We start from the raw sequence: 24,548 nt of genomic DNA, 5'->3' as shown, positions 1-24,548 counted from the left end.
CGGACTCTCAACCACTGCGCCACCAGGGAAGCCCTGTCAGTATTTTTTTTTAAAAAAAAGGTAAAGTGCTTTGCTGGGATCTTAATGTGTTTTCTCAGTAGAATCAGAGCCCCCGGTCTCCGGATGGACCCCAGTCCAGCATTCCTTTCGTCACATCACATTGCTTCAGCTTTCTGGGTCAGGAGGACTTCCGAGTTCCAGTTCTTTAAAGAAATGCCAAATATATATATATATATGTATAATTTTTTTGCCTGCTTTAACAAACAAGACAAAAAAAATTATCATAAGCCAATGGCCCTGGGAATGATTTAAGGAAAAAAGAATCCTTAAGTCCCCAAAGGTAGAAAAGTTCTTCTGAATCAGTCCACCTAGTTGAGTGTGTGTGTTTTATTGGGGGTACGTGCACGTGTTTTGGGGTGCTTGCTAATAACATCTCAGTGTGCTTTGCTTCCTGTGGCCGAGGCTCTAACGACAAGCTGTGTGTGTTACAGTGGGGACCCGACGGTGGCTTTCCCGCCCCCTGTGGCCAAGGCCTGGGAGAAGAGGCGCTCTATGATAACGCGGTCCTGTATGATAACTTGCCGTCTCCGAAAATCTTTGCTCGCTACCCTCCTGCTGACAGGAAGGCCGCTAGGCCATCTCCTGACAAGCTGTCCTGTAACCACTACAAACACCCTGCCTCTTCCGGTCCGCCGTCCTCCCCGTCTGTCACTAACACCTCTTCTCTGGGGAGGGCATCTCTCGGGCTCAGCTCACAGGTACAGCATCTCATTCTGTCTTCTAGAATCGCCTTAAGTCATGGTCCTCCCTCAGGGCTTTGCAGTGAGAGTCTGTTCATCAGCTTGTGGGCAGTGAGCCCCATCAAGGGTAAAGCGCAGTTTTTTCCCTCAACTAGAATATAATCTGCAAATACACAACGTTTGACCACCCAGGAACGGATTAAATACAGTAAGTCCCCTACATACGAACCTTCAAGTTGTGAACTTTTCAAAGATGCGAACATGCCCCTGTATGCCAGCTGTTGTACTGGGCTACTGTACTTTTCAAGGTACTGTACTGTAAGATGAAAAATGTTTTCTTTATTTTTTGTGTTTGTTTTTTATGTGTTATTTGTGTGATTATAGACCTATTATATAAACCTATACAAGTATTACTAACCTATTATATAAACCTATACAAGTATCATAAACCTATTACAGTACAGTAGTATTTAGCCAATTGTGTTACTTGGGTACCCAGGCTAACTTTACAAACAAATTGGACTTACGAACACGCTCTTGGAACAAAACTCATTCGTATGTAGGGGACTTACTGTACACCTAACTAGTTCTGTATTTATGGTTTACGTTCTGTATTTCTTTGCCTATGCCTGGCTCTCTTTCCATTCTTGGGAAGTTCCCCAGTGAATTTTGTGAATTACAGCAATTAAAGGCAAAGATGTTAAAGAGGACAGGGATAGTGGGACAGTAAAAGTTTTCAGAAGACTTTTGAGCTGCAAGTTCCTTTCCTGTGTTTCCATAACATGTAAGTGAGGAATGGTGGGCTTCGCATGGCAATTGCTTTTCGATCTTTAAACATTAAATAGGATTATTCTGAGAACTACAATATTTTCCCATAATGTACTCCCCAAAAGTGTACTCCCTAAAACCAAGTAGATAATAAGGATTTTGGATTATAATTGAATGGTCAGTAACCTTGATATTGAACTATTGTCCATCTCACACCTCGTATTTGTGGCAAAAGGTAACATTTCAGTGTAAATATAATTTTGTGTTTTCATGCATGTCAACCTAAGATTTTTTTATGCTTTGAGTAAAGATCTAAGCGCCACATGGAAGAATATTCTACAAACATAAAGCAGAGCGGCACATTTTTAATTATTTTCTTTTCCTTCTATTTTTGGAGTAATCTTAAGAAAATGATGAATGCCAAGTAAGATTCTAGAATTTCAGAGAGTTATAGCAGTTCTTCGAAACCAATTCTTTTCATCAAAGTCACGTGAGAAGATTTTTGTTTGTTTTTTATTTATAACAACTGTTAGAGATTCTCATTCACTGAATCTGAGTGGCCTAGGCTGATGTATGGTCAGACATGGGAGCCGTTGGCTTCTAGTTTTTTTAAATATTTACCGAAAAGTCTGGTAGGTCATGTGCTTCACCCACTAAGTGAACGTGTCACTGGCGATGTATTTATCTGTCTTTTTATTAGTATTAGAGTTCCCTTGGGTAAAAATTATGGGACAAAATATACTATCTTATACATTTGGATTGTCCCCAGATTAGTTTAGAATCAGTCATTCGATACGTGGTTCATGTATGTTTGTATTTTGTTCATTTTTATTTTAAGTAGGAAACACATTTGCAAGCCGTTTACCTTTAGCTTTCGTGTCCTCATTTGGCCGTTTGAATGGGGGACCTACTCTTTAATGGAGAGAGCTCACACTCCCTACACACCTACCGTATGTGTGCTGTAGGTGTGTGTGCTGTGTCAGTTAACCTTCTGAGGAACCGTGTAGGAGACATCAGTATCTTTATATTTTTAAATGAGCACACGGAGGCTCAGAAAGCGTTAATGATGTGCTCAGCGTCTCCTATGACGGAGCGGGAATTTGAAGCTTCCAAAACCCAGGCCCACAACAGTAAGAAATGTGGTGCAGCAGAGAAGCTCGGGCTTGGACGTGTACAGTCAGCCTTTGCCATTCGGCTGAGCTTGTGACCCAGCCAAGGTACACGTGCATCACTTAAGCAAAATGCAACATGGGTCGGCTTGCAGCCATCAAAGAAGTTAGGGGTATGTTGAATTTTTTTAAAAACCCTGTGGTTAGTTAAAATTTAGTTCATGCTGTTTCTATATTTTGCCTCTTTTGCTTCCTTCCTCAGACCCTGTCAGTGAATCAAAAGGTAGTTTTTTATCCAATTAGGACATCAGTATAGAAACCCTGGAAGTTGAACTCTTAAGTGCACGGTCATGCTACTTCCCCGAACCACCAAAATTAAAGCTGTTTATCTTTGGAAACACAGACTTTTAGTAATGTCAACCAAATGCTCTCAGATACCCGCTGTCTGTGCCAGTGTCTTGATCGGCGTGTGTGATCTCCTGGTCGAAATAGGTGACTTTTGGTGCGTTCCAGCTGAAGACATCCTAGGGTACCTCGTTTGTTTTGAACCTCGGTGCTAGAACCTTCTTAGCTGCTCTGGGAAAGTCACAGCAGTGCAGTGTTGGGAAACCAGATTGGTTTTCTACTACCTGCCTTTTTTTTCTGCCTAAGCTACGTTCTACTTGAAGAGCTAGGGACTGAAACAATTTACTGCAAAAACCCCAAGGTTTTTGTCTGTTTGTTTTTAATTCTCTCATTTGTTTATTTCAACAGTTGAAGGGTAAAAAGCCGCCCCCCGTGGCATCCAACGGGGTTACGGGAAAAGGCAAGGCTCTGAGCAGTCAGCAAAGAAAAGCTGATCCAGCGGCTGGCGTGAAGCGAACGCCTTCAAGTAAGTTGATTCTTCGCTTTCCCACGTTCTAGCTTTGGGTGCAGTGTGCAGTGTCAGGGTCGTCTAGCCACCTTCCTCCCTCACCTGATCAGGTGGACGATGCCAGGTTGGGGGGCCAGCTGGAGAGAGGGCACCATTTGCATCCGCATCCTTCCTCGTTTGCTGGTTTGAGGAATGACCACGATTTTTAACCCAGCTTTTAGTTTATAACTGTTGCATATACCAGGAAAGACAAAGCTGGCTTAACTGTAGAGTTGGCTACGCGTATTTCTGTTTGAGGCAGTTTGTGGGTGCAGCTGGCAGTGCTGCTGTGAGTGGCCCTGGACGGTGGGTCGGGACACCTCGGTTTGTGTCCTTGATCTGCTGAGTGAGTGACTTGGGTTGGGTCACGTAGACTCTCTGAAGCCAGCCTCTGTGTATTAGAGGTGTAGACAGGTGGCTGCCGTGGTTTCTGCGGCTGAGATAGTTGGGGTAACTCGTGTACCTCAGAGCACAGGAGACTATCAGGGTCTGTAAGGAATTCTTGTCCCCGCTGAGCCTCCTAGCCTTCAACCAGCTGTGATTTCTCTCCTCCTGTGTCATTCTCCTGGCCACTTGATCAGGGCGGTGGCATAATCTACCCCACTGGGCAGATGTAGACATAAGCTCAGAGAGATGGTGTGGCTTCCCCAAGGTCTCACCGCTGGCAGATGACAGAACCAGCGTGAGGACCAGGTTTTTAGGTTCCAGACCTGGCAGGGGCTGGACCGGGCAGAGGAGCAGCGAGACTCCAGTGAAAGGCAGCCCTTCAGCGCGCTCAGCTTCCTTCCTGATGTGCAGATACATGACTCTAGGGGTACTGTTATCGCATGTGTTTGCATTTACTTCAGCCCTGGATGTGTTGGGTGGATTCCTCTTCAGCCAGCCAGCCCGGCAGTGTCTGTTCATTCCAGCCCTCTGCTTGCTGAGGGGACTGCAAAGATAATATAGTAGAGCAGCGGCTGGGTCCCCCATGCAGATGCAGGCTACGGGCCTCAGCACAGGCTCTTACCAGGCTCAGAAGCTCCTCAGCGGGTGTGGGCCTGTTGGGGACGGTTTCCAGGAGAGGAAGATGGGAGTTAGCCTCGAGCGCGAGTTTGATGTGAACACCTGGGAAGCTGTGTTGACACTTTCTGAACCTGGTTCAGTGTATCTGGTGGACCAGCCTCCCTCCAGGTGGTAACCCTACAGCAGGTGACAGGTCACCTAACTGCTGAGCTCCCTGTGTGCACGGCGATTGGATTTCAGAGTCTGGATTTCAGAGTCAGCACAGGGGCTGGTGAGAGGTGGCTTTGTCCTTAGCCTCACGCATGGATGAGCCCACCATTGTTCCCTGGGGCTCCTGCTTCTGCCCCGAGGAAGCGTGTGCTTTCTTTTTTTTTTTTTTACATCTTTATTGGAGTATAATTGCTTTACAATGGTGTGTTAGTTTCTGCTGTATAACAAAATGAATCAGCTATATGTATACATATATCCCCATATGTCTTCCCTCTTGTATCTCCCTCCCTCCCACCCTCCCTATCCCACCCCTCTAGGTGGTCACAAACCACCGAGCTGATCTCCCTGTGCTATGTGGCTGCTTCCCACTAGCTATCTGTTTTACGTTTGGTAATGTATATATGTCCATGCCACTCTCTCACTTTGTCCCAGCTTACCTTTCCCCCTCCGCATATCCTCAAGTCCATTCTCTAGTAGGTCTGCGTCTTTATTCCCGTCTTGCCCCTAGGTTCTTCATGACTTTTTTTTCTCTTAGATTCCATATATATGTGTTAGCATATGGTATTTGTTTTTCTCTTTCTGACTTACTTCACTCTGTATGACAGACTCTAGGTCCATCCACCTCACTACAAATAACTCAATTTCGTTTCTTTTTATGGCTGAGTAATATTTCATTGTATATATGTGCCACATCTTTTTTATCCATTCATCTGTTGATGGACACTTAGGTTGCTCCCATGTCCTGGCTATTGTAAACAGAGCTGCAATGAACATTGTGGTACATGTCTCTTTTTGAATTCTGGTTTTCTCAGGGTATATGCTCAGTAGTGGGATTGCTGGGTCATATGGTAGTTCTATTTTTAGTTATTTAAGGAACCTCCATACTGTTCTCCATAGTGGCTGTATCAACTTACATTCCCACCAACAGTGCAAGAGGGTTCCCTTTTCTCCACACCCTCTCCAGCATTTATTGTTTGTAGATTTTTTAATGATGGCCATTCTGACTGCTGTGAGATGATACCTCACTGTAGTTTTGATTTGCATTTCTCTAATGATTAGTGATGTTGAGCATCCTTTCATATGTTTATTGGCCATCTGTATACCGTCTTTGGAGAAATGTCTGTTTAGGTCTTCTGCCCATTTTTGGATTGGGTTGTTTGTTTTTTTGATATTGAGCTGCATGAGCTGCTTGTAAATTTTGGAGATTAGTCCTTTGTCAGTTGCTTCATTTGCAAATATTTTCTCCCATCCTGAGGGTTGTCTTTTGGCCTTGCTTTCTTGACATCAGCTCACCTGCGCTTCCCTTCTCCTCCGACACACACTCAAGCAGCCAGTTGGGCCAGACCCTCCTCATCATCATTCATTTACTGTGCTTCTTTTTTTCACCTTATTTTTCTGGCAAATCTTATTTCCCTCACACAGTTGGGTGTATTTATATTCACTTAAAGTTTGAGTGTTGTCCACTTGGGGAGGGGCAGGTGGGGGGAGGGAGTAACGTGTCTGAAAAGCTTTGTTGTGTGAGACCTGAACCGCAGGAAATCTCTGTCTGCATAACATCCCTCTCTCTCTCAGCACCTGTGCTTATTTTATCTCTTAGATGATGCATTCCTGTATTTTATGAGGGCTTCTGTAGGGAATTTTTATTAACTTTGGTGACATCCAATGACAAAAAAAAGGAAACATAATTGTGCTCTGTGTTTTTTGCTGAATTCAGGCAGTTGCATTATAGCCTGGATGGGGTTTATTGCATGGGGACCAAATGATGTGGAAGGTGGTAAGCGACTGCATACAGGTTTGTCAGGGAAGCATCTTAGATCAGAAATGAGTGGACAGAGTTTGGACTGTGCTCTGTTTATAGAACATGTGGTTACCCAGGCCACTAAGAGCAGTGCTTTCGTTTCAAGTTGTTGATTTGGTCATCCTCATGCTGCGATCCTTTTAATATCGTTCTGTGGGGGGGGTGGGTTGGTTTTTAGAGAGGGGAAGATGGAGCGGGGAGTGATGACTGTGTACCTGCCTTCATAAATGCAGTTTTCATGCAGTCACGATGGTTTGCATTGTAAGAATCGGCGAATTCGGTGTTTAGGACAGGCGCTAGAAATTGTTAGAAATGGCTCACCATTGTCTGGCAGAGTGGACAGGATTCCGGGGGCTCCGTTATCACTGCCAGGGATGAGAGCTGCCAGGGAGTGTCCACCACGGCCCGGGCATCACATGATTCTGTTAGGTGGGTTTTAGTACATGTATCGAATTTTTTTTTTTAACCCCACAAGTTAGGCCTTAGCACTTCTGCTTTCTAGAGGGTGAAGCTGAGCCTTCGGGGGATTAATTGCTTGTCCACAATCATGGTCTCTTCCCTGGTCAACTGCCTTTATTATTAACCATTACACCACCCTCCATGGCTTCTCCCCAGAAGTCGTTTCTAGTCTACTAAGGGAGTCAGACATGCAAATAAACCACCATGGTATATCATGGAATGTGAGCTCACAGGTGCAGGAGGTGCAGGAGGCCTTGGGTCGTCATCAGGTTTGAGTCGTTCGCTGTCAGGGGCCGTTGGGAGGCCACAGAAGCTGCAGAATCGTGAGCCCTTATTGCTATTGAAAGGCCAGAATGATTTGAGGACAAGAGCGTTGGGTCAGGATTTTAACGCACTATTAACTAGTAGTGTGATGTTGGCCAAATCTCTACATTTTCCTTAAGGCTGGTTTCCTTTTCATTCATTTATCCACTCACTTTATTTAATGAGCATTTACACAGTGCCCATTCTGTGCTTGCTCAGAGTTCTGTATAAGTGTTACTTTAATCCTCATAACAACCCTGTGAAGTACCTGCTCTTATTACCCCCATTGCACAGATGAGGAAACTGAGACATGGAGAGATGAAGTGCCTTGTTGAAGGTCACACAGCTCAAGTGGCAAGCTGGGATTCCCACCTAGGTGGTCGGGCTCCAGACACTGCTCTGGGTGCCCCTTCATTTTCTAATTTGCTCAGTCACTCACTCAGCGGATATTTATCGTGTGCTCTGTTCATGCCAGGTACCCACCCCACTGGAGGTGGGGATAGTGCCGTCAGGTCAGCAAAAGAGTCAGACAGCACAGCTGTAAGGATCCGACGTGACAGTGTAATGGAAGTGTTCTGAAAAATACAGAGAACTACACACATCAAGAGATTATTTGTGATGTTGGTAGACACTCTCTTTTCAGATTACAGAATGTTTTGTTCACTCTCGACCTTGCTGAAGATTATATGTTGCATGCCTCAAAGGGAGGCGTTAAAGGAATTTCCTGACATTCTATTTTCATTTTAAAAATTTGTTTCAAAGGGGCTTCCCTAGTGGCACAGTGGTTGAGAGTCCGCCTGCCGATGCAGGGGACGCGGATTCGTGCCCCGGTCCGGGAAGATCCCACATGCCGCGGAGCAGGTGGGCCTGTGAGCCATGGCCGCTGAGCCTGCGCGTCCAGAGCCTGTGCTCCGCAACGGGAGAGGCCACGGCAGTGAGAGGCCCGCGTACCGCAAAAAAAAAAAAAAAAAAAAAAATTATTTCAAAGAATATTGGATAATCTGAACTGGTCACTTTTCAAACCTGTCCTGTTGTCTTTCTTGTTGAATTAGCAAAATGACTAGCTTTGAGTTTATTTCACTGAGTAGGCTGATTAAACAGGCTTTATGAATTACCCTATCATCTACTTGGTTAAACCTAATTTCCTGTTGATGCTTTTTCTTTTCAAGATGCTGACCAGTACAAATATGGCAAGAACCGGGTGGAAGCAGATGCCAAGAGGCTGCAGGCCAAAGAGGAGGAGCTGCTGAAGAGGCGGGAAGGCCTGCGGGACAGGCTGGCCCAGCTGCGGAAGGAGAGGAAGGGCCTGAGGGCCGCCATCGAAGTGAACGCCGGTACGAGGGGCCTGCTTCTGCTGGCGCCAGAGTCTAGGCTTATCCTCTTGCGCCCTCGGGGTCTGGACCTCGCGAGGCTCTCCTCTTAGTAAGACCGTGTCATTCCATGCAGTGCTTCTCGCAGTTTGGAAGCCTTGGTGGTAAGCCCAGGGCAGGTGCCACAATGTGGAATAATGGACCAGGCAGGAGGAGGCCGGGCCTGGACCTCAACTCGCTGGCTGAGGCTGGGTAGGTGCCGGGGAGCTGTCCCAGCCTTGGGGGCTGATGGCAGAGCTCATTGGCAGCACAAGCCTCCGGACTCAGGAGTTATGGTCACTGTGTGTGAGGGGTGGTGTCTCAGCAGGAGGATGGGTAATACTCAGAAGCCCAGCTGAGAGGTCTTTGTGTGGATAGAAGGAGCCCGCCGTTCCCTGAGGAGGGACTGGTGAGGGCCAGACTGTGATGGATTCGTAGAAGGGACCAGGGGAGGGGGAACAACCCCAGAGAGGAAAGAAGAGGGAGACGCGGGTGAGGACCACAGCAGTGTCTCTGGATCAGCCCATCTGTCCTCGTTGGCAGGAGCTGGCCATGTGGTTCCTGGCTCCGATGCTGGGGCTGCTGAAATGTATGTCTCCTCAGCTCAAGACTGAGTTGGATCCTGGGGCGAGGCTGACTCTCTAGATTTCAGTTTCTGGCCTTGGGGGGTGAGGGGGAGGAATGTAGAGACCAGGATGATCCCGAGAGGAAGAACCTGCTTTCCAGCAGCTTCTGTGCCGGAGGAGTTGGCGTGTATATAGCAGTTAGTCATCAGGTCCAGCCTTTCCTGACTTTGTGCCTATATGGTTTTTTGGGGTTCTTTTTGTTTTGTTTTGTTTTGTTTTGTTTTGTTTTGCGGTACACGGGCCTCTCACTGTTGTGGCCTCTCCCGTTGCGGAGCACAGGCTCCGGATGCGCAGGCTCAGCAGCCATGGCTCACGGGCCCACCCGCTCCACGGCAAGTGGGATCCTCCCGGACCGGGGCACGAACTCGCGTCCCCTGCATTGGCAGGCAGACTCTCTGCACCACCAGGGAAGCCCCTTATGGTTTTTAAGAAAGAAAGTGCTTTCAGAGTTTAAAGAACGCAAGGCTGGGTGTGGGCTGAGCCTGTTCGAGACAGCCTGTAGGAGGGGCAGGAGGTGGCATCTCCCATGAGGCCCCCCCGGGGGATCACAGGCTCCGTCAGAGAACTGGACGGGAGCCTCCAGGTCAGCAGGACAGGAGGAGAATTTCTTCCCGCTGTTGTTTCCAGTTTGTAGGACAGTGAAGATGCAGAAAGATGAGACCAGCTTTGGGCCTTGAAAAAGAGATTGTCATGTGCTACCAAGCAGTCGGCCAGGGCCATGCTCACAAGTCGGTTAACCCTCAGGATCTCTTTCCTTATCTGTCCGGTGGGCAAATTGCCTGCCTTCCTGTGCCACTGTAACACATTTCGAATAAGATGAATAAAGCGAATGTGCTATGTGCTATGGAGATGCAAGCTCTACTGTATTCTGACCATAGGGGCAAGTAAGATGACTCAGAGTAGAGAAACATATTTGGACTTTTCAAGTCAGTGGCACCTTTGGAAGGCACCTAGTCAACGTCCCTCATTTTGAAATGAGGGTATTCATATATACAATGGAATATTACTCAGCCATAAAAAAGAAATGAAATTGAGTTATTTGTAGTGAGGTGGATGGACCTGGAGTCTGTCATACAGAGTGAAGTAAGTCAGAAAGAGAAAAACAAATACCATATGCTAACACATGTATATGGAATCTAAAAAAAAAATGGTTCTGAAGAACCTAGGGGCAGGACAGGAATAAAGATGCAGATGTAGAGGATGGACTTGAGGATATGGGGAGGGGGAAGGGTAAACTGGGATGAAGTGAGAGAGTGACAGGGACATATATACACTACCAAATGTAAAATAGATAGTTAGTGGGAAGCAGCCACATAGCACAGGGAGATCAGCTCAGTGCTCTGTGACCACCTAGAGGGGTGGGGTAAGGAGGGTGGAAGGGAGACACAAGAGGGAGGGGACATGGGGATATATGTATACATATAGCTGATTCACTATGTTATAAAGCAGAAACTAACACACCATTGTAAAGCATTTATACTCCAATAAAGATGTTTAAAAAAAATTTTTTTTAATGAAATGAGGGGCTTCCCTGGTGGCGCAGTGGTTGAGAGTCCGCCTGCCGATGCAGGGGACACAGGTTCATGCCCCGGTCCGGGAGGATCCCACATGCCGCAGAGCAGCTGGGCCCGTGAGCCATGGCCGCTGAGCCTGTGCGTCCGGAGCCTGTGCTCCGCAACGGGAGAGGCCACAACAGTGAGAGGCCCGCGTACCGCAGGAAAAAAAAAAATTGAAATGAGTGTTTTGGGGCCCAGACCCCAAACTCCTGGCATCTGTGAGAATCAAGATCCCGTGCTTCCTGGTCCATATTCTTCTGGCTGCAGCAAGAGAGCAGTTAGGAAGGGACCCTGCTCCTTTCAGGAAGAACTGGGTTTGAGTTTTGTGGGAAGGACCCTAGGCAGGGGAGCTCAACCCCCAGGTAGTGCGGAGCTCCTTTCAGGGGCACCGCATGTCCATCCTCTGTTATCTTGAAACCTTTGCCTTCGGCTGGAGCAGTCGTGTTTCTCTGGGGTTTCAGGCAGGAAGACCCAGGTGATCCTGGAAGAGAAGCTGAAGAAGCTGGAGGAGGAGTGCAAGCAGAGGGAGACAGAGCGCGTCAACTTGGAGCTGGAGCTGACAGAGGTCAAGGAGAGCCTCAAGAAAGCCCTGGCCGGCGGGGTCACCCTGGGGCTGGCCATCGAGCCCCGGCCGGGGACGTCGAGTCCGCAGGTAACGCCTGCCGCTCCCCGGGAGAGAGATGGGGGTTGCTTTCTCAGGTCACTGCTCCTCCGTCGTCCCCAGAATCAGCACCACAGAGACTCAGCTCCCGTGTCCATTTCAAACACTCTTCTTTCTTGACTGTGTTTTAAGTTCATGGACATGGAATTTTCTTATGTCTTTCACTGAACTTTTTCAAAGGTGGTGGAAGCACTGAGTCTTTTTTTTCCCCCCTTGTGCAAAACCTGAGTGTAATGAGTACAGTTCTTTTTATCTCTTTGGAGCCATGTCCTCATTTGATGCCAGTTCATTAGATAGAAACCTTTGTTCAGTGTGTCAGAGTTTTCTAACATGTCTAGCATGTCTGTCCTGAGAATGATGCCAGGTGCTGGGGACACGGAAATGAGTGAAACCATCTATAACCTCAGAATCTAACAGAACGAACAAATTAGACACGAATTAGCACCTCGAGTGATTTGCTGCCCACTGTCATTGGAGAACTTGCTCTTTTCCATGAGCTGTTCCTTCGAGTCAGACGTGATGGCTTCTGTTTTCCAGATGAGGAGCTGGAGGCCCAGAGAGCTTCTCTAAGAGTACAGCCCTGGGCCAGCTCCTGCCGCATCCTGGGGCTTGGGGGGACCCACAGGCAAGGTTTCTGGGTTACGGGTGCATGGCACCACCGAGTTCCTGTCGCCCACCCTCACTGCCTCCCCCCAAGCAGTGGTCACCTCATTCTCCCATTGTCTGCAGAGACCATCTCAAAACTTCTCCAGTCGCTGGTCCCTCTCCAGCGACCACCCCTCACTTTCAGAGGATTCCCCCCTCCACACCCAGACCGCTTGGCAGAGCAGATTCCAGCAGCCAAGTGCAGGCTTCCACCACCCAAACCATGACATCAGCCGAGCCGCCCGTCCTTTGGGGCACAGCGTAGCAGGGTGTTGAAGAAAGCAGGCTCTGTGAGCACAGAGACCAGAGCTCGAGATGACTTCCCTTCTGTAGGCCTCGATTTTCCATCTGTGAAATGGGGATGGTGCTGTCGCCTCCCGCGTGGGCTCGTGTGTGCGAAAGCTCTGGGCATGGTGCCTGGCCTACGAAAGTATCCATCCACTCATTGTGTGTTCACCAGCTCGTTGATATGTATTCACTCATTCAACAAATTAGATACACGTGTGCTGTGCCCCATCTGTGAGCTGGAAATGGTTCCAGGCGCAGCAGTGGACCTCGTGGATGAGAATCTCTCTTTCCGTGGAGCTCGTATTGTAGCAAGGGAGGACTGCTAGACCAGGGGAAGACACTCACATCAGTCACTGAAAGGTGCAGGGGGGAGCAGTCCAGCAGCGGAAGGGGCTTTTCAGCATCCGGCCAAACCGGGGACCGAGGGTGTAGTAAGGTGGCCAGTTCTACCCGAAGAGTGGTGGCAGGGCTGTGAGTGCTGGCCCATGAGGGGCAGGGGGCTGTCCCCGGGGCCCCGCAGACTGGAGGCAGGAAAGCCTCTTGACCTCCCAGGAGGGGCCTGAGGATTCGCCGGCGTCGCCGTCCTTGGTCCCATCGGATGGAGATGTGGCTCCAGATCCACCCCTCAGGCATCTGCCATGCCCTCCTGCTGTATCTTCACCTTTCCTCCCTCCTCGCTTCCTTCAGAGCATCAGCAGAGTCTGTAGTGTGTCCCATCTTACAAAACAGATTCTGCCCCAGCCCCACGTCCCCTGCAGACACTGTCCTGTGTGCCCAGGTGTCCACTCACCCACCTGCTGCGGTTCGGCTGCCCTGGAGCTGCCTTCCCTGACGTGACCTCCGCCCTCACCTCCCCAGGTCTGGACGTCTCCAGGCACCGCTGGGTGACCCCACATTCTCTGGGGCTCTCCCTCCCCCTTGAGGGTCTCCCCCTGGGCCCCCTCTTGTCAGCTCTCCTTCCTTTTGCCCTGTGCTCTTGAGGGTACAGGCCCGGCTTGATAAAGCTCCTGCTCTCAGGCCATGGGGCTGCTGCTCCCTTCAGAGGGCCCCTCCTCGGACCTCGTGCCGTGCTCTGCCTTCTCCCCACCCTGACCGCATCCTTGGGCCAGCAGCTCATTAGCCGTCCTAGGGGAGCGCCATGGGCCGCCCTCCTCGGAGCCCAGCTTAGCCCCCTGGGGATGGGTGGTGTGGTCCTCTCCTTCCCACCGGCCATGGCACCCACAGCCCAGCTGGCCTGGCCTTTGGAGGCATTTCCAAGTGAGCGAGCACGTGCGGAAAGCTGGCTGCTGGGGACCCGTGGTTAGTCGCCCCCAGAGGGGTTCTAAGCAGCCCATTTCGTTCCATGTCATCTAACCGGTATTTTAAGTCACAGTTAACACAGCCAGAGCAGGGAGAGGTCAGTCCGCGGAGACCTCCTTTGGAGGGGGGGAAGTACAGCAAGTTGTCGACTTTTTCCCCAAAGAGCAGCTTGTAATCTCATGTGGAGACTTGGCGACTGCAGATTCACTTTGTTCCATCTTAAGTCTTGCTTTGACCTGCGGAGACCGTGCTGTAAACAGCTGGGAATCCGTGGTATCGATGTGTTTGGTCACTGCAGGGAGCCCCACCCTGAGGAACTGGATCCCGTGAGCTTGTGCTCCCCTATCCTGGTCACCGGTGGTTTCTGCTCCTGGTGCTATAGCCTAGGAGCTCCTTGAAATCAGAAAGGTCTTTACAGGCCTTCGCGTGAGAGGCTGCCCCGCAGGACTGGGAGAGCCCGCGCTGAGTGCAGGGCAGAGCGTCCTTCAGAGCCTCAGTCTCTCCAGCTGTAAAATGCATATTTTAAAGGTGCTTTTAGAGTGGGGTTCTGTGAGGTGGTCCTATTACTGCTGTTATCATTTTTGCCTATTTCCAGAACTTGTTTTATTCTTTAAGCCATTTTCCTAGGGGAAAATACTGATGACGTGGAAACCATACCTCACCCAACATCTTCTCTTTCCATTAACAGTCTCCAGTTTTTAGGCACCGGACTCTGGAGAACTCGCCCATGTCCAGCTGTGAGACCAGTGATGCAGAGGGCCCAGTGCCCGTGAACAGTGCGGCCATCCTGAAGAAGAACCAGCCGGCCCCCGCCAGCTCCCCCTGCCGGGGACACGTGCTTCGGAAGGCCAAGGTGAGCTTCCGCCCCTCCTGCTTGCGGGGGAACGCCAGCACTGCTGGGGAACAGCCATTCCAGGGCAGGTGGGGAACGCCAGCACTGCTGGGGAACAGGCATCCCGGGGCGGGTGGGGAACGCCAGCACTGCTGGGGAACAGGCATCCCGGGGCGGGTGGGGAACGCCAGCACTGCTGGGGAACAGGCATCCCGGGGCGGGTGGGGAACGCCAGCACTGATGGGGAACAGGCATCCCGGGGCGGGTGGGGAACGCCAGCACTGCTGGGGAACAGGCATCCCTGTTCTGGCTGGAATGCCAGCACTGGCACAGGCAAGGTGTGGTGGAGCCACTTCAGCCTCAGAGTTTGTGGGTAGAGGGTGCAGGAGCTCAGTGTGGCCTCCTGTTCCAGTTCTGCGGCTTCTATATTAGATGCCATTTCACGAGTATCTACCCTGTTTTTTCTAAAGTCAGACCCTCTTACAGGAATCCTCCTTTTCAAAGGCAAAAAAGACCAGAACTTGTCTCTAGGCCTGGACCATCTGTTTTCAGGAAAACCAGCAGCATGGTTCTGAGTCCTGGCTTCTCCTGACCTGTTCTTTCATTGGTGAAGTAGAGATTGGCCAGTGACCGCTGAGATCCTTTAAAAAAATCAAAAGTCGAGGCAGACTCTCCTCCATACCCTCTGCTTCCCAGCCCCGCCGCAGCCTGTAATCCTGTACCCGAGGGGCCATTCTGTAGTACCTTCCAGTCTTCTGATGGGATTGGCCACTAACGATTTTTGATGCTAAGCTTAAAAATCCCAGAAAATTTTAAAAAACTATAGTTTATCAAAGCAAACAGTTCCTGACGGTTTAACTGAAAGTCTGTGGTATGAAAAAATCCTACTTGGTACAGTCAGGCTAATGCATCCAGATGAGTTTAATTTGTTGTGATGAATGTGGAGGCCAGACATCCTCCCTTCACTGTCTCTGGGACCCTCTCTTGCTGTCGTTACCTTTGTTCTTTGGCAGCTTTGGAACCCATTCCAAATTGGCTAGAAATCTGTTGTTTTCTGAAAAGCGGATGTGGTGTCAGATGAGAATGTGAGTGTTAACCTCTGGCTGCTGTGTTCACGGAGGGTCCCTGTCAATGGTGGTTAGAAACAGCATCCTGGAATATCTGTCTTCGTAGCACGTGCGTTTGACTGAGCCTGTGTGTTGATAAATTCGGGGAAAAGAAGAATTACTGTGCATCATTTGTTACTTTCCTTGGCACGCGTCAAGTGTTCTTCGTTTGCAGAGGAGTATGTTTTGCCTTGAAAGATGTTTAGAATAGAGCTGTCCCATAAAGTCCCCCTAATTATTTGCAGAAGGGAAATGCAGTAAAAATATTTCATTTATTTCTCTGCTGTCAAAGAAATCAGTTTCCAGTTCTGTCAGTCCAACCTCTGAAAGGGCTACATTTTCCATGCCTGCTCTCACCGTCCCAAGGCTCAGTACTCTGCACTTCCTGCCCCCTTTTCACGATAAATGTAAAACGTGTGGTTTTTGGCCGGTTCAGATGCACAGCTGGCCGTTCAGACCGGACCACATGCTCCCTGAAGGCATGGGATCGAGCAGGGGTTTCCCAGGATTCCTGAGAATAGTGGCAGGGGACCCACGGCTGGAGGGCGGGGTGGTGGCCTGGCCTTTTGCCTCTGGGAGCATCTGTCCGCCTGTAGGTGCATCACACACGTGGCCTCCTCTTTTACCCTGGCCTTTTTTCTGAGGACCTTTCTGAGTCTGACTCGTTCTGGGCTTGGAAACCGTTATCCCAGGCTGTATTCCTAGCATAATCTCCCATTCCCGATGAGGGATGCTCTGGAGCGTAAGAGAGCGTGCTCCTGAAACTCAGAGGGTTTCAAGTCACCTGTCACGGGGTTTCCCAGCCGAGAAGGGGGCTGAAGGGCCCCGACGTCCAGCTCCAGGCCCAGCATTGTCCCCGCAGCCTGGGAGCTCCGGGTGCCAAGGGATGTTCTGGGAGGCGGAGCTTGGTGGCTGCAGTGCTTTCAGAGCTGACACACGTACCCCAGGTCCCAGTGTACCAGGACTGGGCCACCCCGAGCACGGGGCACCGGCCTTCGTGCAGCCTTTTCAGTGAAACACACGGCGGCCTTGGGTCCTCCCCACGTCCCTCTGGCTGGGCGTGTCCGTGGAGCTCCCTGCTTGGTGGCCAGCGTGACCTGTGCTTGGTCACACGATTACACGCATAATCGTGCGTGTGAGGCTTTGGCAGCGTGTGCAGGCACATGCACATGACTTCTCTCCAAGCCGGCGCCGCTCCGGAGGCTGGCGGCTATGGAGGGAGGCTTGCCGGGGCGCTGGGCTCCCTGCCGCCCGGAGAATCAGCTTTGCACAGAGCAGCTGAGCATCCTCTCTGGGGAGCCCGGAATTGGGGGTGGGGCTGTGGGAGAGGCCACGAGGTCATCCACACCAGCGCCTGCACGTGCTCACGAGGTGCAGGTGGCTCAGGTTTGGTTTTGTTTCTGCCACGTTGGCTGACGCCATGCTTTTAACCATTAATGAAGCTTGTACGTTCGATGCTAGAAAAAAGGTGAGAAATTCCTAATTTGCTACAATATGAGAAGGTGTGCAGTGTACTCACGGCCCAGTTAATGACCCCCTGGGGATACAGTAGGAGTCAGGCACTTGCATCAGACCAGCACTGCCGCGCTCGGTGCCCCCAGGGCAGGCGGGAGAGCCCTGCTTGGTGCCAGGCCCTGTGTGGGGACTGCCACGCCACGCACACGTTCTCTAGATTTGCCCAGAGTCCTTAGTGGGACTCAGGCCCATCTCGGTTTGGGCCGTGTGGTGATTCTCAGCCTGTTGCCGGGGAACCTCGGCGCTGTTTCCATGGCAGCTGAGCCCTCACCCTCTAGGGCACAGGTGTGGATGGGGTGCAGCCTGACGTGTCTCAGCCCCGCATGTGCCCTTTTGATCTGTACACGCTTCCTCTTGCCTCGCTCAGCAGGAGTGGGAGCTGAAGAACGGGACATAGAGCTCGCGGACGCCCAGCTCGCACAGCGTCATCCCATCGAGTGACCGCGGGGAGCTGGCCCGGGGGCTCCAGCAGCAGGACTCGGGGTTTGCGGCTGGACCAGGACCCAGGACCTGGGTGCCAGGACCTGGACCTGCCTGCTGTATCCTCTCTACTGTATAATGGTTCCCTTTAAAGAGATTTACTTGTAACACTTTGGCTTCCAACTTCATTTGTTTAAAGTCAGAAAAGGGACGGAAGGTATTGTGAGAGCCTCCCCTGGCGGATGGAGAAGCTGCATCTTCCCACCCAGGTAAATAATTGTTTTCACCAGTCTCAGCACTCCCACCCCAGACTGAAGATGAACGGCCAACGGGCCCTGGACGTGCTCCGCGCCCCCGGCGGGGGTGTGAGTGTGTGGCGTGGGCATTGGGCATTGGGCTGCCCGCCCCTCGGCCAGGAAGATCCAGGGATGTCGCTGCAACGTGAACAGCAGGAACTCGCACCCCGAGTCTCCACGTCCCTCTCCCCACATGCCCGGCCCCCTCATCACTAGGGGTAATGGCGCGACAGAATTGTGCTGTGAAGCATTTTTTACCTTTTTTAAAAAAATTTTCTGAACAGATGCTTCTGTCACCAGGATATGAAAAGCTGCCACTCTTCTTTAAACTTTAAAAAATTTTCTCTTTTTCTCCTGTGTCACGCTTAGCTCCAAGGGTTTTTCAGAGATTCTGTATCATATTGTGTTATTTGTACTGCTTTTGAAAGGCAGCAGAGTGTTTTTGATATTTCACGCATATGTGTCCTTTCCCAGCATCCAAATCCCTTCAAAGCCAGCGGGTGGTCCTCAGAGACCTGGTTGGCCCTGGGGTGACGGTCACACTCATTCCCGAGGGGCGCGTATGCCCTTTGAAAGGCAGCAGGTTCTGGGAACTGTGCAGCTTTAGGGCAAAAGAAGGACCCCCGAGAGTTTCTCTCCCACCCCTGCCCCTGTGACCTGCCTCGGGACTTGGTTTACTGTTTCCCTCAGGGCGCGGCCGCCAGGTAGGGCCTCTCTGAGTTTCCCTGTTTGCCTCCAGAGGGATGTTTCTCGAAGCTTTCAGACACTAAGGCGTGAAGGGGACAGGCCAGTTCACAGGTAGAGGTAATGTGGGTCCAAGAACCAGGCCGGCTTTCCTCTGTCTGCAGAGGGACCTCTCAGGAATTCTCCTTGTGCAGCCACTGCCCAGAAAATATATCTGTCACCCCAGAGCCCTCTGCAGACTGACCGATGGGACCAAATCACACGCGCAGGGATGGGCTCTTTCTGCCTGCAGTTGGTGCAGGCCTGCCGTCCTCTGCTTCTCATCAGATACAGGAGCAGGAAGCAAGAAAACCATGCACCTGCGAGCACATCTCGGGGCGCCCACGGCTTCCGCAGGCCTTGACAGTCAGGGTTGGAGTGGCCCTCGAGGCCAGCACAGGCCCTGTTTGGTTTCACTGACCAGAGCCGGAGTGCAGTCTCGGCGGCTAAGAAAGTTCTGCAGCAGGACCTTCAGGCTGTTTAGCTGGAGTCCACCTGAAACCTGGATTTGTTGCGAAGCCATCTGCCAGGTCCGTGGGCTGCCCGCTGGCGGCCTCGCACGCAAGCTCCTCCCCTGCTGTTTACAGGATGGGGGCGGGGGGGGTTGCGTCTCACCTGCACGTAGCACGTTGGGCCCCCCAACCCTGACCCCGGGAAATCCAAGTAGGAAGTGGGGAGCGAGGGGCCTCCCCAAGCCTCAGGCCCATCTTCCCGGCCCTGCTGGGGAGGAGGAGCCCCTCTCCCCTTGTTCTTCCATCAGCGTAGGAAGCTGGCATCGTAGGAAGCTAACTTTCTGTAAAGGGGAAAAGTGTGATCTTTGCTGCCTTCCGGTCAAATGAATGTTCTCCAAATAAGGCTCTCAGGCTATTCTGGTTGGCAGCCAACTTGACCCACGACAGCAGCCAGATTTTGATTGTTGCTCAGAAGGGAAGACATGACCTTAGCCCGGGAGCAGATGGGCACAGGTGGGTGGGCCGTTAGCAGAGGTCACTGCAAATGTCACCTTGACCATTGCTGTGGGTCACGCCCAAGGACACAGCCAACGGGTGCCAGAGCCAGGATTTGGACCCTGGCCTTAAGACTCCTGGTGTACATATTTTGTGTTTAAAAACACCAGGTTTTTAAATTCACTTTCACAACCATAAACCTTTTAAAGAGGATGGTGGATTCAATCCTGCTCCTTCCCCCGGAGCCATTTAAAACAGCCCCGCGGAAGCCGAGGCCGCTAGCATCGGGCTCCTTTGGTGCCCTTGAGATGTTCCCCTCGATGTCTTTAGATTTGATCAGAAAGTTTGCTTAAAGCGTTTGCTTCAAAATAAGTTATTTATTTGTATATGTTCAATAAATATAGTTTTTAATTTATATCTGTACATATTAGACACACCATGGACATCCTGCCAGCACCCTGACAGTGATCTCGTTGCCCCCCTGTCTCAGGGCAGCTGGGAGACAGCAGTGACAGAGCCAGGCTGTGGGGGTGGCCTGGCCTCGGCCCTCGCTCCAGGGTGCGGGCCACCATCCCCTGGGACAAGTGGAGTCTTGAGAAATGTCCCCATTCCTCTGACAGACAGTCATGGTCACAGAGTGCTGGCCAAACTGTAACAGGATCCTAACTGAAATGAGACACGTGTGGTGGCCAGACCGGGGGCTGGCGTGAGGCTGCCACCCTCTGCGGGCCACGGGGCCCCTTCCTTAGAACAGAGGCCACCGTCAGCCTCAGGCTTCTGCTTCTGGCTTTGGTAAGGGGTCATCAACTTCAAAGTCCTCCCCATTTTTATATTTTTATAATGTTTTTCATTCACTCACCAGCCTTTTGCACAGAGATACATTGATGGTGAGAGGGCGCGCTGTGTCACCCCTGACGTGGGCTCAGGTGCAGGTGACCACCCCCTGCCCAGAGGCCACAAACAGTCGGCCAGGGCCGGGGAGCCAGCAGCCATCCCACCCGGCCCGGGACGGTCCTCTGCGGGGACCCGGTGGGTCTGGGGATGCTCCCAGCTTCTGGGGCTCTGCACAACGGTCTCCCAGGGGCTCTTGGCTGCATGTGTAGAGCTAGTCGTGGCCCCTCAGTTCAGACACCTTGGCGTTGTCCAGCTTGACCGTCCACCTTATTCATCTCGCTGGTCCCTGAGTCATTTTGGGCTCCTTCTGAAAACCCGAGGCGACTCTGATCAGTTGGAATGTGCCACCTTTGAAAAGTGTCTCAAAAACTGTGTGTCCTGGGCCCTAAAGACCGCCCCTAGGGAGGGGCAACAGTTTGGAATTTGTGTACAGGTTTCCAAGGGGACAGCTTTGTAGCTGGGGTAGGCCCGATGGCCGTGGGCAGAACTCCTTTGTTGGCAGTCCCATTTATTCTTTCCAGAAGAGTAACTCTATCAGCACACTATTTTGAAGGAAATGTCCATTTTGCCTACAGACCTACTTCACCAGGCGGCGTTCTCTGGTTATTCACCATGTCCTGCAACAGGAACCTTCCCAGGCTGGGCACGGGGGTGGGCACTCGGGCAGGACCTCTCCCGCCAGAGCAATCAGGCGTCTGCGGCGGCTGCATCCCAGTCCGGCCCCTGCACAGCCCAGCGGATGCCTTTTCCAGGAGCAGGAGGCCTGTCCGTCTCCACCGTGGCTCACGTAAAGGTCACGGCAACACCTCAGTGTTAAACTATTGCCTTCCTCTTTTCTTTCTAAATTAAGTTCTTTAAATAATTTCAGATCGTGGCATAGTTTTAAAGGGGGTAATTTTATTGTTCTTGTTGTCATTACTGTCTTATTACTATCCCCACGATGGGCTGGGTTGATACTGTGAAATAAACTAAAAATAAATAAACTGACATTTTCGTGCCCCCCACACGCACACGGTGCAGCATCACAGAAGGCCTCTCAGTGACCCCCGAGCCATAGCGGGATAGCGTGTCATTCGTGAAGATGAGGGAGCTTCACGCCCAGGGAATTGGCCTCACATGCACCCTCTTGCCCATCTTTTGTGAAATAATTCACTTACGTCCTTCCAGAAGAGCCCAACTTGACAGCATACAAGTATCACCAGGTATTTCTATTAGTTGCCATGGAAGAAATTTTTGAGATGGGGTCATCAGATCATAATTCTTAGGGACCAAAGGTGTTTTTAATAAGATAATCTTTGTATTTGATTTTTTTAACGAGAAAGGAAATATTAACTTTAAACTTTAGCATCAACTTTTAAATTATAGAGATTCAGCATTAATTGACCATGGCTATAAGTTGTAAAATGTTTTCATATTAAGAATGTAATTATTTCCTTATTGTATTTTTTAAAAACTAAAGTCATATTTAAAATACTCTGAAAGAAACAGGCAAGAAACAGGAAAGATTTTTTTAAATTAAATATGTTGGCAGTGTCCATTTTAAATAACTGTAAATATATTTTCACTGTGTTTCGCAATGTATTTAATTCATAAAGTAAAAAAATTTATCAGAAGAAACTTGCATTGGAAATATTCGTTTTCAGTCCATTTGCCCGGATTTTGTAGTAGCCTCACCTGAATTTTCTGCTTTACTAATGGATTTTTCTACAGTTTTGCACGGTGTAGCCCACAGACTGGCGCCCTTGGGCGTGCCTCATTTGTGTATTGCTAATAAACTTGCTGTTCCAACTCGGCCTCTGCGTCTTGACCAGCTAGGTTTGTGGGCAGACGGGAGGACTTTCGGATGAACGGAGGCATTTTGCTGACAAGGCATTTTGCTTGCCAGGTAGGGAGGGATGTAAGAGGGATCAAGGTGGGGCAAGTGTTTTATTTCTTTGGCAAGAATCTTCTTTCATGAAAGAAACGTGCATTTTATTTTATTTATTTATTTAATTTTTGGCTGCACTGTGCAGCACGCGGGATCTTAGTTCCCCAACCAGGGATCGAGTTCGTGCCCCTGCATTGGGAGCGCAGAGTCTGAACCACTGGACCGCCAGGGAAGTCTCAAGCATAGTGTTTTTTAAAAAGTTGCTTTTAGTCCAAGGACCCGAATATCTGGGTCAGGGAGCATCTGTGCTCCTGCTGAGTGCAACTCTATGCCCGGTGCCCAAAACAGGACCAGATGGGATGTGACTCTGCTCTCAGGACATTCACTCCAGCCAGGGATGCAGACGTGTCAACAGGTAACTCTGAGTGTGGGACTGGAGGGTTCTGGAACCACAGGAGAAAGAGCAGCTGCCTTTCAGGCGGTTAGCGGTGGGGTTTGCGGGTATGGGTTTTTGAGCTGGGCCATGCTGTTTAAATAGGAGTTCAGCAGGGAGAGAAGCAGGGGAGGCGCAGCAGGAGCCCGCGGTGGAGGGTGAGAACATGAGCCGCAGTGGCAGGTGGCTCTAGAAGAGCGGGCTGGATCAGCTGGAGACCTCCTGTCTGCAGATGGAGGAGGACTCTGTGGAGTGCATGCAAGGCTTCTCTTGGGAGGGGGGTGGGTTGGCCAGGTTTCTGGTTTTAGAAAGACCACTGCCAGTGGGACGGGAGTGAGTCACACTGAGACCCAGGCAGGCATATGTGGCCACACTGGCTGGGAGCAGAAAGGCCGCCGCGGATGCACAGCCCACCCGAGGGCTAATGGAGATGCAGACGGCAGAGCCCCGAGGAGCTGGCCCGGCTGCTAGCCAATCTGTCGCCAACATAGGATACAGGGGAGTTGAGCTTGGCCAGAGCGGCAAGGGTAAGGTGTCACCTTGGGCCCCGCAGGACACCTTTGTCGACAAACGGGAGGCCAGGTCTGAGAGCGGGAGGCGTGGCCTGTGTGTGTGACTTGGGGACGTCCAGGTGACACATTACGCACCTGGACCCACCTTTCAGCGGTCGAGGACCAAGTGAGTGGGTGGTGCCTCCTTCACCCCCATTTTCCTCTCCCTGGGGATGGGGTGGTCATTGGCTGGCCGTGTCCCAGATAATGAGGGGCCTCTTCCATTGCCAGAGTGAAGCAACCGCCCTGAGTCAGAGGTGAGGTCATTTCTCCAGCCCACCTTAGATGACAGGAAAGTCACTGTCCGCGTGCTCTCAGCTTGCCTCAGTGCCCTACGAGCAGTCCTCAAAGGCGCTCCTCTGCCCCAGTATTCGCTGTCCAGTGACGGGTCATTCATCTCAGTGGTGGGCCTGGTTAAGCTTCATTAGACCTGTTTTTTGTTTGTTTGTTTCTTTCTTTCTCTGTGGTACGCGGGCCTCTCACGGTTGTGGCCTCTCCCGTTGCGGAGCACAGACTCCGGACGCGCAGGCTCAGCGGCCATGGCTCACGGGCCCAGCCACCCCGCGGCATGTGGGATCTTCCCGGACCGGGGCACGGACCCGTGTCCCCTGCATCGGCAGGCGGACCCTCAACCACTGCGCCACCAGGGAAGCCCAGACTTGTTTTTAATTGATGCTCCTCCTTGGGCTTGAACATGGGTCACGTCCTGGTGGCTGCCAAAGGAAAAGGAAGTGCCTCTTTAATTTCTTTTAAAACTTAGCAAAAGGACACCAGAGCTCTCGGTTTTGCTTTTTAGAACCATGGAGATGACTCAGGGATATCACGCAAGTTATAATTTTGGGAGCAGGCAATACAGAGCCTCGCTGGCATAAATCAGGAGCCCAGCTCTTTAATGGGAAGCAGGGAAAACATTAGCTGATGTCTGTGATCCAGAAATTTTATGATGGAAACTTCATCAATTTTATGATGCTGTTTAAAATGGCTGGCTTTTCACACAAAGGGACCAATTAGTTAGAAAACAGGGTAGGAAACATAGCAGAGATGAAGTGGGTCAGGTATACTCACCTCCCCACCTGGGGGGCTATTTTGAGCTGATCCTGGGCACTGAGAAGTTGGTCTGTCCTGGAACCACCCCCAGGGCTGGGTGGGCAGTGCAGCAGAGCTGAGAGCTAGCCGCTTCCTTCCTCAGGGAGGCTGGCCTCCGGCTGGTGGGCGGGAGGTCTGCCCGTGTGCTGAGCATCTCTTCTTTTTCTGAT

At 50.9% G+C, this 24,548-nt stretch overlaps 1 protein-coding gene across 4 annotated transcripts in view; it reads left to right on the top strand.

Moving 5' to 3' along the window:
- AFAP1 (actin filament associated protein 1) overlaps window positions 1–22,234 on the top strand; it is a 156,916-nt gene extending 134,682 nt beyond the window's left edge. For 2 of the 4 annotated variants that reach the window (XM_060106401.1, XM_060106411.1), the window contains exons 13-17: window positions 3,371–3,488; window positions 8,454–8,618; window positions 11,277–11,467; window positions 14,397–14,561; window positions 17,529–22,234. In XM_060106401.1, the coding sequence (XP_059962384.1) occupies window positions 3,371–3,488; window positions 8,454–8,618; window positions 11,277–11,467; window positions 14,397–14,561; window positions 17,529–17,558 (669 nt within the window). In that variant the 3' untranslated portion in view covers window positions 17,559–22,234. Of the gene's footprint in view, window positions 1–491; window positions 759–3,370; window positions 3,489–8,453; window positions 8,619–11,276; window positions 11,468–14,396; window positions 14,562–17,528 lie in introns of all 4 variants that reach the window. The other 2 variants (XM_060106427.1, XM_060106419.1) reach the window with 2 other exon arrangements.
- Window positions 22,235–24,548: the final 2,314 nt, after the last annotated feature.

The sequence above is a fragment of the Mesoplodon densirostris genome, chromosome 1 (assembly GCF_025265405.1).
Source record: "Mesoplodon densirostris isolate mMesDen1 chromosome 1, mMesDen1 primary haplotype, whole genome shotgun sequence".
Classification (NCBI taxonomy): domain Eukaryota; kingdom Metazoa; phylum Chordata; class Mammalia; order Artiodactyla; family Ziphiidae; genus Mesoplodon; species Mesoplodon densirostris.
Note: the sequence above shows the minus strand (reverse complement) of the source record. Positions and strands in the feature narration are given on the sequence as shown.